The sequence below is a fragment of the Cygnus olor genome, chromosome 5 (genome assembly GCF_009769625.2).
Source record: "Cygnus olor isolate bCygOlo1 chromosome 5, bCygOlo1.pri.v2, whole genome shotgun sequence".
NCBI classification, from domain to species: Eukaryota; Metazoa; Chordata; class Aves; order Anseriformes; family Anatidae; genus Cygnus; species Cygnus olor.
The window spans coordinates 42,168,565-42,189,511 of NC_049173.1; the positions used below are offsets into that span (position 1 = coordinate 42,168,565).

The 20,947-nt window shown below is 35.0% G+C and overlaps 1 protein-coding gene across 1 annotated transcript in view; it reads right to left on the bottom strand.

Moving 5' to 3' along the window:
- Positions 1-2,924: 2,924 nt before the first annotated feature.
- STXBP6 (syntaxin binding protein 6) overlaps positions 2,925-20,947 on the bottom strand; it is a 110,709-nt gene continuing 92,686 nt past the window's right edge. Inside the window, exons 5-6 of the mRNA XM_040558723.1 lie at positions 9,193-9,350; positions 2,925-6,104 (exon numbers count right to left, since the gene is read on the bottom strand). Coding sequence (XP_040414657.1) covers positions 6,081-6,104; positions 9,193-9,350 — 182 coding nt within the window. The 3' untranslated portion in view covers positions 2,925-6,080. The remainder of the gene's footprint in view (positions 6,105-9,192; positions 9,351-20,947) is intronic.

The window sequence follows — 20,947 nt, forward strand, 5'->3', positions numbered from 1 at the left end:
GCCCTTGTAGAGTGTTCTCATTTTATGTGCAACACACGTCTCCGTCTTCATCTACAAACAGTAACAAACTGCAGTCAATAAATAACACAAGAGCTGTTAAACACCAAAGCGCAAGCAAGGTCTAAAGATCATACTTCATAATGGTCTTAAAAAATGAAAGGCAAGCTGTGGAGCCACCTCTTAGGATGAGGGAGTTGCAAGTGAGCCAATAAGAGAGAAGCCAGTAAGGGGAAAGACTGTTCAAAGACTGTTTACATGTTTGTCTCATGTAAAGACAGAGAAGTGCATTCTGTGAAGCATTACCAGTCAGTCAATGAACATGAAAACGTACCCTTCCTCGTCCCACCTCCTTTTCCTCTTTCAGTGCTGTTGCAGAGATTGAATAGAGACTTCAGAAGAAAGGATTTTAATCTAACACTAAGATGAGGTAATTGGCAACATCTAGCTGTTAATGATGTTTCCCTCATGAATGGATGCTAAGGGCTATGAAACCTTGCCTGGCAGACAAATGGTACCTTTCTCAGCCATCTGTCTTACAAATGATCCTGTATGTATAGCTATTATTTCAGTCAGACACTGGCAGCTCTACAATTGTTCATGTTCTCCGTGAAGAATAGCACCTGTCATCCTGTTTGAGTGCTCCGACTTAACAGACCTGTTTTCAGCTTGTTGGAAATGCTGAAGGACTGCACTTGGAAAAGCAACAGAAACGAACAGATAAGATAAAAACTCATGGCACTCATTTCTCAATGCATAGGTGTAAAGACTACTTGGGAACATCCTGAAAGAATTTTGCTAGAACTGGCTGCTAAAAGCACAGATGGCTCTCTACCGACTTGTGAGAAAACACTAAAGACAAGCTCTCCACCACTGCTGTTCTCTTTCCTTGGAGCTGCTTGGCTCACTTGGCAGTTACTTTATCAGCTCTTCTGACTTGCTCAAGTGGAGACTCTGAGGTCTCCTCATCTTGTCCACTCTCACCTCAGAATTTAGCTGCTCTTGATTTGCAGTATGAATAGTACTCATACTTTATCCCTAAAAAGCAATATCAGAATACTTCAGACTGAGCAAAACTCTCTTACAAGCCTCAAACAACTGAATGTAGCAATTTATTATTAAAGCTAAATGCTTTTTATCAGTGCCAACCATAGCTATATAAAGAATCTCACAGCTGTTGTAAATGTTAATAGATGCCATGTTTAATAAAACTGGTAAACATTTTGGAAAGAAAGATTCTCATTAAAATCTTAATACTTCCCACAAATACATTCTTTGTAGAAATCCTTTTCTGATCATGCTAGAAATTTATTACGCAAAGAAAGCTTTACTGTGCCTTTCTGAAATGCGATGGGGGATGGGGAGAGACAAAAAAACCCTGACTCATTGATTTGACTGGAAACCAGTTTGTTGATTAATTTTAGTTCCACATAAAGATTTTCATTTTGATATATTATGAAACATTGCCCAAATCTAATTTTTTTTCCCAGATTTCCTTTCTGTTCTATTCAGACTTATGACCAAAGAAAACTTTGTCCTCACACCTTTAGCAGCAACAAAATTCCAACACAATACAGGCTAGAACTTCAGTTCCCCTGCAAAAGCAACTATCATTTTAGCTACCATCAGAGAGCTGTGGAAAGACTTAAAACATCATTTGGAATTTTGTTAGATGCCTATTTTCTACGTTTCTAAAGCCATACAATTTCCCTAGCTAACAAGCTTACTTTTATACCCAGAATACTTAGGCTTAACACTGATGATGAACCAAGATACATGAAACAGTACCCTTACGCTCAGTCTGGAGTTACCCAGTCATTGTGACAATACAGATTTTATGAGATAACAGCAAATAAAAAGAAACACTCAAAAAAAAAAAAGAGTTGAAACATATAACATCATACAGTGCTTCATATGATGCACAAAGATGCACAAAACAAGCTGAGCTTATGTGCTATGAACTGGTTGCTCAGTTTTAGAATCACTGGAAAAAACAGTTCTTAGCCAAATCCATGTCCTTAGCCCACTGGTAGCTGACCACTTTGATGTGATTAGTTTTGAAAAAAAATTAAAGCAATTTCTTAACCTGAGACATCTTTAGTGAATATTGGTTAGGTGTTACTGATCTGCTCGCTACTGTATAGAAAAGAACTTCATTACATTGGCCAAATTATGATTTGTTAATTTGTTACATATAAATTATAATACATCGCTCTTCTGATCAATTTCTGTTCTGATCCACCAGAGATCTATTGTTTTTTAGTAAAAGTTTCAAGCAGTTTGGGCACTGAGCACATACTGCATTCAACATCAGACTTTTGACAAGTGTTCTAGCAAATTTTTCCTAGTAGCTGAAATAGTACAGACCTTTTTAAAGCCTGGAAAAAAAACAGATGGCATCAGAATCAGTTCATACTTGATGTAAATCTACAAGCAGCCCTCATTTTAATATATGGATTGCTTCTCTGTGTTTATAGAAGTTTAAGAACACAACCTTTATAGCTTTATTCCCACAGGACAATTAGAATTGCTTTTATTTTGATAAAAAATTATCAGTAAAAGTAGATGAGCAAAAGAAAACAATTTATCAATAAGCATTTTATAGCAAATTGAAATAAAATTTAACACAGAATTCTTTTTAATCTGCTTTTACGTCGGATGCTTACTTGCGTTAAGTATGGTCTGGAATCTCCTTGGACATGAAATCATTCTACCTAGTTCCCAGTACTTCCCCCTCCCCATAGAAAACCCTCCCCCCTCCATAGAAACCTTTCATCCTACTAGTGGAAACTAATTTTTGTTCAGTTCTGCTAGGAGCGAAATATAATTCTCCTAGAGTGAAACAGAAAAATGTCATTTAGAAATCATTTGTATTTTGAATGAACAAATTCAAATAGACATATAGAAAAAATCCAAGGACAGCTTTCTTTTGATCACAGTTAAAGTATTTAATGACAAAATCAGGGTTTCCAGTAATTACCGTAGAGAGCAGGTCCCACTGTTATTTACTTTTTTTTTTTTTTTTTATACCCAGAATGGCACATAATTTCTACATCTCTGAGAACTTTTGGAGGAATTGGTTACAATAGATACCAGCAAGTATTACAGTTCTGGCATATCATAGCAAAACCTATCTACCCTTAAGATCACTTTTTAGAGAGCACATTTTTGTTAATATTTCACATAATGCACAACTTTTGCTAGACACAAAAGTAGCCTTTTAAGACAGAGTTTGCAGTACAGTAGTTTCAAGTCTAACAATGCATTATTTTTATTCTTTGCAGAACTTTAAAAAGATAAAGAAACTATTGATGTTGTTACAATTTACAAATACATTCTTTCATATGAAACATTAACCTGAATCATAGTATATGTTATGTACATGACTATCTAATACTATATTGTATACACTACAAGCTAAGTTCCAGAAGGAAATTGCAATGCTATAAGATTTACCTTTGGATAGACATTCATACTTCTCTAATTTTTTTCTTCTAAAAACTACCAAACATAGTAGTTTAATGAATAGCAAGAACAAAGTGAACACACAAATAACCCCCTTTTCCTTCATTCAATAACACTAGGTTACTCAGAATTCCCATAGTAAATGGCTTTTGATGGTGAGATAAAAGACCTGAGTTATGATACATAACACAATACATTTAACTGGAGGATATAAAAAAAAATCCTGAAAAACTGTCATTAGGATTAAAGCAATGCCTTAGAACAATTCAGCTCACAAATGACCTAGAACTTAGCAGTGCAGCTGTGACCTTGACCTGTTCAGCTGATACTCATGTAAACACCTGAAAACCTATGCCTTTTTATCTCTGTTTAGACAAGTAATTCTTTTCAGGTTTATCTGATCTGGGGTTTCAACATTTCTTCTGAATTATTGACAAGCTCAGAAGGCCAGCTAGATGGCAGCAGTTCAAAATCTATTCCTTCCTTCTCTCAGGAGACGGACTTGGAAGTTAGCAGCAGGATAAAGTTAAAAAAGAGTGGAAAAGATGATGACACAACCTATGTGGTCAAATATGTACTCCCAGACTGAATTCTAATGCAGCTATTTTTAAAAATTAGTCTAACATTTTGTCTCTAGTAGAAATTTAATTTCTAATGAGGGATTGTTTTCCTGATTAATTTGCAGAAATATCCATAGTCATTACAATGGCACTCAGAAAGCTACTGACGTTTCCAGGGCAAGCATTAATTGTAAGTAGCTTGACTGAGTGTGCAGAGCTCATGTTGTTAATGAGCCTGTTCTGACTTGTAACACAGAGCTGGCCAAACTCCTTTTCAATTGACAGTGCACAATGTGGTAACTGTTAGAGCTGATGCTAAATCTGTCTAAATGATCGTATGGTACTACACAGATGACAAATTTACGCCTTCTGTCAATTCCCACTGTGAAGTTAAATAACAAGCTTCATATAAATCAGTTTAAATTATATGAAAAAATAAATGTAAAGTTTGAATGCAATCAGTTTTAACACCGTGATGTCTCTAAGTTCATATAAGAATGTTTCCCTAAAGCCAAACATCTTTTAACGGTGGGTATTTCCAAGACAAAATTTAAGTTGCTTCAGCTTACAGTAACCAAAATATTCTCAATTACTACAGCAGCTTTTATCTTTCTTTCAAGCACTGCTCTGAAGACTTTAGACTGTTTGAAGTGTCATTAATAATGCAAATATCTAATTCTACATTGAAAATGAAAACTACAGTACATTCATTTAATGACAGCTTTCTGGATCTCTGGTAAGATGAGGACAGAAGATTCTGAAGTGCATTGCTGAAAACATGCATCTCTGGAAGATGAGAAGGCTGAAACTTCTGCTAGGCTTTCTATTTCTTCCTTAATGGTGTAAAACAAACAAAAAAAGCAGCTTTTTTTTTTTTTTAAATATTAAAGCATATTAGAATGTTTTAAAAATATTAAGAAACCATCTGTGAAGTAAAAAAAAAAAAAGAGTAACTTGCTTATCTTTGTAAAAGAATACAGTGCATACAGTATGAAGTATGGAGTCACTCTTCCAGTGATAATGTAAATGTTGAAAAATGAGAGACAAACTAGAAGGTATGATTCTAATGTACCGAGACATGCTTTTTCAAAGCCCCCATTTTAAAAATCAGATGATTAACTAAAGACAAAAATCATTCTAATCAAATTTCTGAAGAGTGTTCCCAAAAATTCTTACTGTAAGATTATGAAAACTATGATGTGGAAAATGGTGAATTCTCAATTATGTAGGCCTTTAGGCCAGAGAATCATAGATAAAAAGAAAATGAAATGTTATTTTACAGCAGATTGCTAAATACTAGACTGTGTTTGAGGCACAGCTATGTGTGTTTAGACGCATAATTTACTTCCTTTCTCAATGTTGAAACTTCAAGCATACATTCTGTATGTTTCATTCTACTGCTCAAATAATCCATTTGGAAGGTAAAATAGAAATATTCAAAATGCAGCACTGGTGACAGATTCCACTATGAAATTCAAATATGCATTTCTGAATGCTGGTGACGGCACATGCAAAACTTCCTACACTGGGTAGGATAAGAGTTTGTTTCCCAGGACAAAGCAGTAATCTCCACCATAATTACAACCTCAGGTGATCAACTCCAACATTCAAATTCTGCTGATGCTACATAAAATGAAGGAAAGCGTATCCCTTCTTTGGATTTTATTTCCACACAAATGTCAACACCCAGTTAAGAACTTTGCTATACAATATCAGGAAAGAGTATCCTACAGTATCAGGAAAGAGTATTGGGGAAGAATATTACTATTTTAATCCTGATGAGCTTGTCATTTGGTCCAGTTCCCGTTTGCTTTAGCTCCTGTAACAACAGAAATACAGGTACAAAGTACTGCAGGACTGTGTAGCAGTATTACAAAAAAGGAACAAAATATAAGTCAAAAAGGTAGAAATGCAACATTTTTTCCTGCACAGAAACTGAAAGAATGCATTTCCACTGAACTGGAAGGAAAAAAACATACAAGTCTTGATCTCCCGTAAAAACTGCTGAATCTAGACTTTTCAGTTTCTCTCAGGAAGATTTCAGCGTTGGGCAGTATCTCAGCATTTGTGCTTCATTGCAAGCTGGAAAAAAAAAAAAAGAAAATAGAATTAAAGAGGCACCATTTGTACCAATGGCTATATCAAGCTAACATGGCTAGTTTGGATCAGAAGAGTTTGTAAACTGAATTCTCCAAAAGATGCCAGAAATTGTGATCTTCTTTGTACAGGGATAGGCAAACAAATTGCCTCTGTGATACATATCTAAAGTTTCCCTTTGCTATGGTGAGGAGGCAGAATTTATCTGTTTTCAGAGCCTTGTTGCCCAATGTTCCATTATTTTGCTATGTGTAATGAGAACTGTGTGTGTAAGCAAGAGCCTAGAAACAGAGACATGCATGTAAGAAAGGTCATTTAGACCTAATGATTTGGATTGTTACAATCAGAAATTCTAGACATTGTTTAAAACACCTATTCAGCAGCTCTGCTTTTACATGATGATGAAAAAGTAAGGATTGTCTTTCTATCTCTGCAATTACTGAATAGTTCAATTTCAAATAATTAAAAAATGGACTGAAAACTAGGAATAAGAGAGAAGAAAGAGCTAAAGTGAGATAAATCCCATATAAAAACTGTAGACAAACTGACTTTGCCAAATCAACTAGAGAAGTTAGTTTTAGACTCTGTATAATATAAAAATGATATCAGTAGATAATAGCATGCTATACAAAGCTGAGATGAGTTATCTAGAAACCTGAATTGGTAGGTGTAGCTAACATTTCATTTGCTAACAGTGACATGAGGACCAACAGATGACTCCAATTTAATTGACATGAACCTTTCATACTCAAGGGCCTAGTCATAAAAAGACTAGGGGAATAGACTAGGGAAATAGTGGGCCCTCTCCATAAGGAAATGGGAGACTTGGTTACCTGGGACATGGAAAAGGCTGAGGTACTCAATGACTCTTTTGCCTCAGTCTTCACTGGCAAGAGCTCCAGCCACATAGCCTGGGCCCCAGAAGGCAAAGGCAGGGACTGGGAGAAAGATGAACCACTCACTGTAGGAGATGATCAGGTTTGAGATCAGCTAAGGAACCTGAAAGCGCACAAGTCCACAGGACCTGACAAGATAAATCCATGGGTCCTGAGGGTTGGCTTGTATAGAACTGCAAGGTATCAATCCAGGACTTCTAGTCCTAATGCAATAAAGCAGCACTGTTTGGAATAAGCATGAGAAAGCCTAAAGCATGTGCTAGGCAGCAAAAGTATCAAATTTGCCAACTAAAATGGTTGCTTGTGTTCAGAAAGTGTTTAGCTTTTTAATTATTTATTTATTCATTGAAAAGCATTCTGCCTGCTGTGGATGTATTATAAAGTTGCCAAATTAAGTACTGTAGATGCCCACAACTTCAGTCACAGAGATGGATGGAAGTTGAACTCCATTATGCACATGCAGAAGCAACAGGCACAGTATGATCAATATCTTCCACAAAAATAGGCAATATCCGTATGTTCCTGAGATGGAACTGTTACTCAAAATCCTCATAACATTTCCAGATATAAAAAGATACCTCTTCAGAAACAGTCACAAGCCTATGACTTCTAATCAAAGGTGGATTAACAATAATTTCACTGTATTGCTGCACACAGTGTGTTTTTGCAGTCTGTACAGAGCACGATAGTTTCACAACAGGAGTTCACTGATACACAGTTGAATTTTAAAGCCTTCTCAGCACTAGCATTATCTCATTCCATGTGCACTAGTTGTTTAAAAACACCAACAACAAAACAAATTAAAAAAACACACAAAAAACTCCCCCTAAAACACCAAAGATATGCCATAAATTATTCCAAAGTATATATCTGAAATACAGTTATTGATAATAATTACTACAAAAGTACTGATTCCTTTTTCCTCTGATTGTCCTCATCCTCATTTTTTTTCCTATTGGTTTTGCCATGGCCTTTTAACAGATGACTTTTTAATCACTGTAATGTTAAATTTACACTTAAGGATATTCTGAGCAACCTAAGATATTCTTATATCCTTACATAAAAGGGTGTCATAGTTTTGTTGTCATTTATCAATATAGCACTTAATCAGTTTGAGTCATACTGAAAAGAAATATCCTCAAAACTTGGTATATAAATGAAATACAGTAAAGCAAAATAAAACAAAAATAAGACTGCCAAGAAGCAGATTGACTGGAATTTTTACTACTAGTAAAACCAAGATATTTTAATAAAGTATACATTAAAAAGGGGTGGGTATTCACATCAATGTAAAACACAATAGGTGTGTCTAGCTGCTCTTCAGATTTGCTCTTCCATATTACTCTTTTTTCCCCTACTTCCTCCACTGTGACATCAAGCAGACATTCAACATATGACTAAAGAATGTCTGAAGCCTTATGAAATGCTCCTTGACCACCAGTTCATTAATATTTTTGTCACACTAATGTAGAAATGAACTGCTTGCCTATCTAAAGCTAAAAAAAATAAAATTGCCAGATTAGAGACTGGAATCAGAAACTAATAGATTAAAGAATCTATGCTCTGAAGTAGTTTCTATTTTGTATGAGCAGCATTATCAGCATTTCTGATTGTAAAGCAATCATTCTTGCAGGAATGAGTAGCTGTTTCCTTAAATCAGAAGGAAGATCTATCTTATCCCATCTCAGTGTTAGAAGAAAGCATGAAGAAATTCATACTTAATAACAGAAGTCTGGAAGAGCATCCAGAATGCTCTTTGACAGTATTTGTTACTCCCTGCTCTCCACTTAATCACAGAACAGACAGTAGAATTGCGAAATTGGATCCTAATATTGACTATTTTTCGTAGCAAAAAAACCCCACACCAAACTAAAACAGCCTGAAGGTATCAATTGTTCCTATTTACAGCCTCTTATAAAAGGAGTGGGAAGATGGATTTGAAATATGCTTCGGAAAGGTTAGGACAGGTAGTTTCATTTCAAGCCAAGTAGAAATGCAGTAAACCTTAGATCCATTCACAGAACTTATAAACCAGAAATCAGCCAAATGACGAACAATTACAAGGAAAAGTGTATGCTGTTTGTAAACAGTGACTGACTGCATTTCTTTCTAGAGCTTCCTCATGAGAAAGGAATGTGTGACTTGGACCTACTGAGAGCCCTGCCCCAAAGTCTTACCTTGTGTGCAGTTTCTGCAAACTGCTGTGCACTGTTTTTCAGCTCCTCTGTCTTTTCTTCTGCTCGACCTAGCCTTTCACCGCGCTCATTCAAAGCTTGACTTGCCTTCTGCACTGCACTTGTCACACTGTCTGCTGCTGAATGGAGTATGCTGTTTCCTGCAATATCAAAATAAGCTGTTAGAATACACAAATGCAGATATAGTTTATATTACACACAAAGTATAAATATAAATAACATATTTTCATTTATAATGTTCTAGAGTTAACGTGTTACCTGCCAATTTGTCATCTAGTTGCATTATCGACAGGCGGATAAGTTACTGTTTTTGAAATGTAATGTATTGTAATGAAACTGTGTCATAAAAAAGACAGTATTGCAACATAGTACTTGGGAAATATAAGGAAACAGTGGACTTAGCTTTTTTTTTTTTTTTTTTTTTTTTTTAATAAGTGTTATACTCTTATACCATTTCAGGAACTTACTCTATTAAATCCACGACACAGATTACAAGTGTGCAGCTTCTTCCAAACACTCTTATCTTTATACAGAGTAACTTTCTTTGAAACAATCACACTGTCCCTGTAGAATAAATGAAAAACTGCAAGACAATTCTGTAGGAATGCACCATTTTCTTCTATACTATAATCATAATAATCATCTTTCATTTACAAGTCCACCCAAACACTATTGCTACAGTCAGTTTATGCTGCTCTGATCTATCTACATCCCTTCTCCATGTGAAGCAGTGGTTATGCTCCATGTCACAGCATACTGAATTAAACTGAAACCTTTATATTCAAAGCCCAAGTAAGACTCAGTATCACCTAAACCCTTAGCCTTATCATCCAGATCTGCTTAATAATTTATCTGATTTTTCTCTGGCATACAACGTAGGAGCCCCAAGAAAGGGCTTATCCTCTTTCTTGAAGGAACTGACAATGAATGTTTACAAAACATACAACTGTACAAACTGAAAACTCCTCACATAAAGTTGCACATCATCAGCATGAACTGGTATATGTATTAGAACCCATGCATGACAAAAAAATATGTCCTATCCTTTTTTCTTTTCAGCAAAAGGGCTAGTAAAAATTAAACTTTCCACAATATGGTGGTATGATAGTTCCTTGGTAGCTTCCATTAGAACTCCAAAAGCTTTAAAACAATCTACGTTACAGGGAATTAATTATCTAGACATATACAAAGGCACTGTGAGAGTCAGAAAGCCAATACACAGAGCATTAACCAGTAGGCACACTGTCACTGCTAATTTTCTGAACTACAACCCTGAATGTTACATTCACCCAGACCCTTTTTTCACAAATTAAAAACAAATATGTAACAGTTAAATGCATTATGCTGGTGAAGCTATAAAACTAGTTCAATACACAAAACTTACGTGAGCACCACAGCAAATCTGTGTTACAACGTTCTGTTATTCTTACAGACATACAAAGACAACTGAAAATAAACACCTACCTACTAATTTTATCATTCATCTGAAAAGTGTTTCTACTGAAAAATATTCTCAGGTTAATAAATAAAACCCAAAAATTATTTTGAATTGTTATTTTGCTACTAATTTTCATGAGGAAAGCCAAGAACAAAAGATCCATTGAGACTAACGTTACAGATAATACTTCTTTCCTTAGAAACCGCAAACAAACAATGAAGAGTGAAACCAGAATTTGCTCCAAGTAGCCTATGATACAACAGTGCAAGCTACACGCACTAACTCTTGAGAAAAAACAGTACCTTCCAGTTTTATTGGACTAAATGAAAGCTATTACTAAATTATGGGGGGGGAGGAGAGGGACCCAAGAACCTACACACATTGACTCATGGATGATGAATCAACATAAGAAATATCAAGCTAACACTTGATATGCATGTCATGCAATATCATGACTGCCAATATTGTTACACTATTCACATTAGTAATTAAAAATACAAAATTTATAGGATGTGGAACATCTACAGATTTATTTATTTATTTATTTACTTCTGTAAGGAAAAAATGAGCTGCATTTAGAAAAGAAAATTGGCATTAATACTGAAGAGATGAATATTTAAGAATATCATGAGCTAGAATCTGTCAAGATGGAAGTGAAACTTGATCTTTTCAAGTGGTTTCTCTTCAGCCCCCTGAGGAGTCTGACAAAATCAGTGAAACCACTTTAAATATCATGCACTTTCTTAGTTCAGCAGTTCTTCAGTCAGTCGTTACTTTGTTCATAATTTGCTTGTTTAAAGCTGGTTCCACTGATTTTTCTAAGAAGCTTATTTTGGCTTTTGTTCAGGTCACTTTTCCTGTAAACACATGTACTGGGCAATAATGCATTGGAAACAGTTTCCTTTTTTTATGGCTTGATCTAAGACTTTAACCTCTTGTACAAATCAGTGTTAGTTTTCTAGAAAAATATTTTTAAAAGCTCCCAAACACTGGATTAACTCTGCTGATGCTTTACACAACCAGAATGCTTCCACTGAATTCAAGTGAAGCAAAGTGTGTAGAGAGCTTTATGAAACTCATCACCATCTTAAGACATCGTCTTAAAATTTGTTGGTGAATATTAGTTAACACAAATTGCTGACCTGAAACATCAGCAAAACAAAAAAATAAAATCCACTCTAATCTATGAGGAACACAGAAACCCATATCTCAGTAGCCTACTGAATTTCATCAGTGTATTTCTAGAGCATATATAGATGGTTTCTGATATGATTGACTATGTCTTACATTAGTATCCCCGAATAGCAAAATTTGTACTGGATGTATTGGAGAATCATTCCTATGAACTAATCACATAGAGTTCTTCTTATAACTTGTAAAAATTCCAAGCTTTTCTTCAGGAGGTAACTATCATGATGCAAAATTTCTGGAGAAGTTAGTTCTCTGACTGAATACCAAAACTGCCTGAGCTGTACCCACTTAGACGTAAACTTCTCGCCATCGACTGACGATCACTTAAAAATAAATAGATAAATAGAGACAGTCAATATCTCTTTCCTAGAGTCTGGTAAAACTGTCTTTCATCCTTGCTTAGTTTCTTCTATTAACCTTTAAATTTTTTTTTTTCTGTCTCTATGAAGGTTTCAGGTCTCATCTATTAGGTCAGATACAGAGTCCCCTCAACGACAGACCTGAAACACCTTTTCACGTAACATCTTTCCAGGAAAGAGATTTTGTAACACTTGCAAGTTGAGATAAATACCACCAAAACATGTGTATGGATCAGCTGATGTTCTGAGTTGCTTTTAGTAGGAGGCCACTTGCATTATTCCCAGGATGTTCAACGACAAGGTCCTGTGTTTGCAGATTTTGCATGCCTACAGTCTTCATTGTATGTAGAGTCACATACTTGTGGTGTTTTTTTTTTTGTTTGTTTGTTTTTTTACCCTATGGTATACAGAAATCTTCCAGTTTCTGAAGCATACGCATCTTTCTTTAGCTATGTAGTACAGATCCCAGCAGTTAAGACTACAGACTTTTCTCTTTCAAATAAACAAGAATGGAAAATAGAGAAGTTTAGATATTTCATCATTTTATGAAACAGCTCTTTTCAAGTCACTATTAAGGGCAAGCACACAGCCTTTATATTTAATCCAGCAGTATTTGCTGACTCACTCACTAGGTGGAGCACATAAATACTGCCAGATGACACGGGGAAAATACACATTTATATTGAATTTAACCTAAAGTATCAGGTTAATGTTAATTTCTAATATCAGCAAAATGTGTATGTTTGGGTCAATTTCAGTCTGAAACTAAAATCAAGAAGGATGTTGGATTTCATTCAATGTTTTTCAACAGTATGTTTGCTATATATAAAAAAGCACAGAAGCATACTACTTATTTATTTTTAGTTACTCAAATAAGTGGCTTAATAGGGTGGCTTTTAATACAGCTTTTTTTTTTCTCTGATATTTTGACTTTTTATCTGAAATTGTCTTATTATCTGACATTCAGATTTCCAAACTGATTAATAGCTACACAGCTTGGTAATCCAGTTTGCTTAGCAGGTCAGACATTCCGTTTTGAATTTCTTGTAGCAGAATATGAACTGCTGGAATTAAATTCTCCTTTCTCCTTCGAAAATTCTGTTAGTGACCTGTACAATTATACGTAACATATTGGGCCCAAAGATGCAGAAACAGTGGAGAGGCAGAGTGGCCTTTGGGAAAGTGCTTTAGACCAGTAATTCTGGAAGCATTACTTGCTGATGGACAGAAAAACTGAAGAAACGAGACTTTGCAGGAAGCACCACACAGCTCCTGTCAGCCTCATTTATTTATTTTTTTTCTTATGATCACAAGCTGCATCAGAGCATGCACAAAGAAAAGAACATTCTTAACCTGTCATACACAGTACCTGAAAGATAAACAGACACTATCAGCAATCAGTGTGGGAATTGGTCTATTTAATGATGAAACTAATTGGTCTCCTGAGACATCATTATTGTAGTTTGCATGACCTGTTTTAACACACATTCATAAAAGGTTCATCACATTCTCTATTAGCCGTATAAAAAGTATTTCAGTTTAATCCAGAGCTTTATCTGTACATCAGTGATAAGACTTTACAGTGACTGATTACTTGTAAACACAACATTTAATTTTTAATTGTGCATGCATTAACACAGCATTTAGCAATTACCTTCTGTTTCCAGAAGGAAATAACCATGATTTGCTATGGTAATTAAGTTCTGTTCATCACACCAAAACTATTTATTTAAGAAAATGAGCTATATATTGTTCCCATTGAACGGCATAAAACTGGAGCTGCATCAATTAATAAAGTACAGTTAAAAGTATAACAGCAATCAGTTCAAATTTATTAACAAGACCACCTGTATGACAACATATTGTTTACACTAGGATATACTGTTGTCACTACAATTTCAACAGAAGTTTGGAAACAGACTGAAGAATGGCTTTCCTTTATTTTTACTGTTTTGTGTTTTGTTGACTGCCTGTGCACTCATCACCTAAGAGTCAAAGGCATTATGCAATTATAGTATCAATACAAAACTAAAGGTCTTGGGAGAGAAGAGAAAGATACTGAACAATTTGCAGATAAAAAAAAGAAAAGTTTTTTGTAAGCGGTGAAAAAAGGGAAGATACACAGATACAGTGGTAAAAAAGGGGAAGAAGATACACAGTATAGTGCTATTTAGTGCTACTTCTCCTTTAGAAAGCACTTAGGAAACATCTTCACCACCACATTCTCACCATCCCAACATCACCTCCCCAGCTAGTCTCTAGATAATTTCAATATTTAAATTATCAGCCAGAAAGGATGACCAAGTGTTCTGAAATACAGAACATTCACTAAAAGTAGTAACTTTACTAAACTTATTAATTTAATTACAACTTTAAAATACTTGAATCTGCAGACTGAAATCAGAATATTATTTTCTCAATTTACCTTTGAAGAATAATGTCCTTCCCAAATTAATTCTGAGACTTAAAATTTAGAAGTCTCCTAGCGCAGCCTGAAGAGAAGGATTTCTACAGACATCCACCTTTTCTAAAAGTAAACAAAACACTTCTGTAGGTCTTTGCACCTGAATTTGGAAAGTTTATGACTGTCAAAAGAAGCATTAGCTACTACAGTCTGGTAACTATCGTGATAAAAGTCGTATACAGGTTTGTCCCTCCACACTGTCCTCCCTGCTTCCCAGAAAATACTCTTTCTAGAAAAATACAAGGAAGAAAGTAACATGGGCAAAGAGAAATCGAGGAGAGAGAAAAGGCAGACAAAGTAAAAGTGTAATAGGGTTTCACAGCTAGTTTAAGCCAATGTGAACCTCTACAACTGCCAGCCTTGCCCCTCTGCAGGTGCCCCATACCACCTGCACATTTCTATTGTCTTCCTTGTATCTGCACTTGTAACTTCACAGCCAGATGGATGAGCAGATTGAGAAACTGACCTAGCCGAAAATCCATGCCAAACAAAAGGCCAGAGCCTAAAGAGAAGAGAACAATTTTCAGGCAGATCAGTTTCTAACTGAACATCCTGTGTTCAGTTAGAGGTGCAGTGCTAGCACAAAGGTGGCAGACTGCACTTTGTTAGCTTATACTGATCAGACAACATCACAAGTCATTGTACTCTCAAGTCACAGATCAATGTTCCAGCTTTGTATAAGTCTGATTCTACATGGGAGAGTAGCATAGGTATCAGAATAAGAAGTCACCTAAAATTAAGACTGATTACACTAGTTTCCACTTTTTTTGATTAGGCAAAAAAAGGTTAGGCAATTTCTCCTCACACAAACGAATCTTTTAATGTTCATTAATGCCAACAGCGGACAAGAACAGTTCTGAATAAAAAAATGCAGGCAAATATTGCAAATTATTTTGAAGTAGAGAGATTTTAAGATACATTGAATTAAATCTAATACATCTAAAAATACATCTAATTTGGTATTTTGCCTAAAAAAGCATATAAAAGAAAGAAAAAAAATAAAGTGAGTTGAAAGTTCACTGTGAACTAAGAGGAGTCTGCTATGGTTCCTGGAAGGGTGTAAGGTGAGTCTGAAAGATATTACTGAACATTTATTCAGTAGGAGTAGAAGGATATACTATTAAATAATCTGTTCAGGTCAGAATAGCAATGGCTTTCCTAACTGCAAGCTTCAGAAGACACTTAAGAGAACTCTACTTTCCATACTTTCCTGTCCAAATCCAAAACTGGCTTTAAAGCATCATTTCAGCATTAGTCCTCTAGAGGGAGGGAAGGAGAGGAGAAGGAGAAGAAAAAATATTGGTTATAAATACATACATACATGTAAACCAAGGTTATGTACTGGTAGGCCTTCCCAAAGAGGCAAAGAAGTCATTTGATGTTTATCTTGTCAGAGGTCTGGCAGTGCAGATGGAATAGAAAATACTAACATAAATTCATCAGCTATGTATCCTTTCAGTGAAGAAACATTTCTAATGGAACGTAGAGATGAGACAAATTACTACAGAATTTGTTCATAGTTTGATAGCAGTACAGGATCTATCAAGATTAGCAGGTGAAACTGGTCTTCCAGTAGTTTGGACCAGCTTCTAATTTATACCTTCAACAATGGGAGAGTTAGCTGTTTTTAGCGACTGTTATTTCAGACTTGATCAGACTCTGCCCCTGGAAATCAATACGGTGATGCCAGTATCATGACTCTTATCCCCACAAGATATTCTACAGCTGCAGAGATGCAATACAATGCGTTAGGTCTATATTGACTGAAGGTGATGCAAATCTGATCTGTTTTGAAGTTTATGAGCGAGTTTAAATACTGTGAAGACAAAGAAAATCAGTAAATTATACCCTTAGAAAATTAGTGTCATGCTACAATGGGCATTCTGAAACGGCTATCAAATTAACTTTTGTTCAGCAATTTTCTTTAGAGATGTACAGCAAATCTCAGCTCCCCAGAGGGAGTACTTCAAAGATGTTGCAAAGTTCTCATCAATGACACCATTAGTTTGAGTGTGGGCAGTTGTATTTCATCTCAAATACAGTAACTTTCATTACAGCTGGAGGATGTGATCTCTTGTGTTCACCGAACTGCAACAGTGGAACCACACAAGCTTAGTGTTGTCACAGATGGAGCTGTGACACTACTTTGTCCTGGAATCAGATTCCTAGCATGACTGACATTCAGAGACAATTTGATTTTACAGACTGTTCACTTTCTTTCACATAAGCATTTTTTCAAGCGGAACTCATGCAAAAAACAAAAAACAAACAAAAAAAAACCCACAACATCCAAACCAACAGTACAGTAACTGTCAAGCCATGATAAACAACACATTCAGTTTAAATGCAATTTCCTAGGAAAAAAAAAAAGAGGCACAGACACACAACGAAACAAAATACAAACAAGCTTATGGCTCAAAGGTGCTGGAATGCATTGCAGGTATAATATAGCAGTTCAGTAGCACTGCATTATAAATCAATTGTATTTGATTTATAAGGGAGAGAAGAATGGCAAGTAAGTAAATACAACTGTCAGAGTGGATCAGACTTGTGGTCTGTCTACTCCTGTATCTACCAGTATGCATTACCACCTTCTCAAAGATATGTAGTAATGCAATAGGAGAACTGTAATAACTGCACACAATGAAGGCTCAATAATTACTAAGGCTCAATAATTACTACTTTTCTTGATGATCAGAACAAGAGCATAATAGATTACTTCCCAAGGTTGCATATTAATAAAATCATTATATTCATATTCATGCGGATAGCTAAACTTTTAGATGTTTTTATATAAGCAGCTAATTTTATAAGCTAAGTGACTTTTTTTCTTTCTTTGATCTTTTTGTCTTAATCTCATTTACATTTACTAAATGTTCCATTAAAAAAAAGTATGAGATATTACTTATATTTTTCAGGCTAATTACATTTACAGACTTGCTTTCTTCTAGGGTTCAACATGATCACATAGTTCTGATGCCTTGTCCCTCCCCCTGAAATATAGTACTTGAGTTTGAAGTTTAGCCAGAGCTACAGAAATTAGAAATTAATGATTAAAATCTGGCAAATACATATTAACATATTAAAAGTCAAATTGACAAATCATAGAAGGTAAGCTTTTCTAAAAGACATCTATGTGTCAAGTGTACACTTCTTTCACCCTCTTCCAAACTGAGAAATTTATTTAAACTCAAACACTTTAAACTCAAATTTAATATGTTTATATAAATCAGAACAGATCTAAGTTAGTATTTTCAATACTAAACTAATACTTACACTAGTAAAAGTCTACCAACCAGAAACTTTAAAAATCCTTAATTAGTGCAAAACCACAGAACTCCACTCTGGCTCTGTAAACACCCAAATCAAGTATTTTGATCTAAAACTTCTGTCATTTCCGTGACAAACAGGAATTGTTTTGCACTGTGAAGATAACATCCCACTTAGATCTTCATTCTTCAGAATGCAATAAAATATATTGCTCACTGATTTGTATATTATCTTGTCTGAAAGTTGTATAGATCAAAAAGGAACCAAACAATAAATGTAACAATAAATGTCCCTTCTGATTTTACATAAGCCTCCAGTTTTTAAAAGAATGTAATGTGCTTTTTTTCCAGGAAGATTCTTGTTTTTCAAAGTTAATTTGGAGGCCTATTATATGCAATATTTCTACAGGACAAGCATTCAACTATTCTTCACTCAGAGGGTTGAGAAGCTGTGGATGCCCCATCCCTGGAGGTGTTCAAGACCAGGCTGGACGAGGCAGGGGGATTGAACTAGATGATCTTTAAGGTCCTTTCCAACCCGAGCTATTCTATGATTCTAATTCATTCAGATCTCAACAAATAGCTTTTATGCTTATGATAAATAAAATATATACAGCTAAATAAAAACAAATGGTAAAGCAGAATTAATTTTAACATGAATATGCAGAGGATGAAAGCAAGCAATTCAAATGGTCTCTGACAGTAAAAAGAAAATAGTTTCTAATATTTCAGTCTCTAGACTGACATTGACCTTTATTTTCTTGGCAAAAAATATCTTAATGCAATGCAAAGAATTTTGTAGTTCCCATAAAGAAACATTGCTAAGATACACCTGGTCAGTAATTTGAAAATAGTAAAATGTCACCAAAATGAAGTGATAGATTTTTTTTAAAATTTAGATTAATTTTGTCAAAGTCATTTGCATCAGAATTAATTTACAATTGGAAGTCAGTAAGGGTAATATGCTCAAGCACACAATTCTTCAAACACTATATCAGGTAAGAGGTGAAAACAAGAATCAGAATTGAAAGGAATGAGGCCAGGGGGAGCAATAGGCTTTCTTCCCATCCTAATTCCTAATTCCATTTGTCTCATTTAGTCATTCATTAAACTTGCATAGTATGGAAAAAGCTACTCTATGTTTACCAGGTCCACCACATATAACTCATGAACATCTCTTTCAATATACAAAAGGTTTTCATACAACATGACCAAAAATATTTTGCTTTAAAGCTTACAGTTACTAGCAAACTTCAAAACCTCTGTGAAATCTGCTTTCCAAAACACAGCCTCGCAATAATTGTTTGTCCTTGTTTTTATTTGGAAATAAGACACAGTGGCCGACTTTCTAAAATACTATAGATTTGCATTCTAAAACTGAATGCAAACTGGCTTTTTCATGTAGAAATTTCACCTTCAAATAAACCCAAAGAATTAATGAAAACATCATAAAGTCCTATTCCTAGATTGTTGAAGCTAAGATGAGTCAATAGCTTATGAAAAAAGAAACTCATTACCATTCTCACACTGGCAATATATTCTTGGAGAAGAGAAAAAATGATTCATTAATAACTCTTGCCAGCTGTCCTAGAGGAAAGGTTACAGAGGCAAAGATATCATTACTTTGAACTTCTAAGAATATTTTAATTAATTTGACAGGATGACCAAAGCTTATAAGACAAAGCTTAAAACAAAAACACTGCAGGATCATCATCTTCCTTCAACCTGTCTTTCCAAGGATTCTGCACTTCTAATGTGTGTCTAAAGGTGGCAGCAGCTCCTAATTGTAACAGGCACTGAATCTTTGAGGTTTCAAACACTCTATCTACAGGGTTCTACCCAGAAATATAAAGACCAAATGCATTCTTGGTATCAGCCTAGTATTAGGTCAACAATTAAGTTGTTATAATGATCATAATCTGTGGATAAAAACATTCAACTCACTGCTCACCTCCAACTTTTTTTTTTTTTTTAAACACATTACTGATGTAAATAAAAAACAACCTGATTAGCTTGGTTACTTAATTAACATAACACAACAATGCCTCAAATTAGACATATAACAGTATTGAAGCCAGTACATCAGAAAGATATGGAAGGAGAAAGTATTTCCTACTTTAATAAAAAAAAATCTCTTTCCAAATGCCTGCCTTCCCCTTCCCAAAGCAACATCTAGAAACCACATGTAAGCAATAAAGAGGCCCTTCCAAACAAAAGATAAACTATTTCATACAAGATAATACAGGGAAGAATCTCATTACAGTCTTTGCAAATTTGAATTTGTTCTTTGTTCTGAGAATTAGCACCCATTCCTTTCATCAGTTCTCATTATCACTATAATTAATGTCATTAAGCAAGTTACAGAAAACAACGTAGACTATTCAACTCCACAGACTACATCCTTACACCAAATTCAACACAAAAAGTAGTTCTGGAGAAGAAGAATCAGGCCAGTAGGAAGAAGTGTGTGTGTGTGTGTGTGGAGTAAATTCAGGAAGTCAATGAAGAGGGTCTCCAGTTCCACAGGATGACACCTATTTACTTAAGGATAAGCTCTTAAGCACTGTCTGCAGAAACAGCATGAATTTCACTTTCTTCACTCATATCCTTTAGGAAGGACTAAGGCTCAATTAGTAAGCTTGTAAATAAGCCCTTCAAGTTCTTTCATCTTCAGTTCCAGTTGGGAAGAAGTTTGGTATTTTATTTTTTTTTAAAAAAAAGAAAATATGTATAGTTACAAGATACGTTACATCTTTGATGTGCATATCTATAACATTACGTAAGCATATATTGTAATAATTTATTAAAAACATACTTGTTTGGTATTAGAAGTTAAACCATCCAAGGGGAAATTACTGTGCATATCCCCCAGAAAGGTCAAAAGAATATCAGTTAAAACAAAGGCTACTTTAAAACATAAAGGGCACGAAGTGGGACGAAGGGACGAAGACAAGCTTTCTCCATAATCTGACAGTGCTAAGGTTTCCGAATGATTTGAATCTATTGCTTTGGTTAA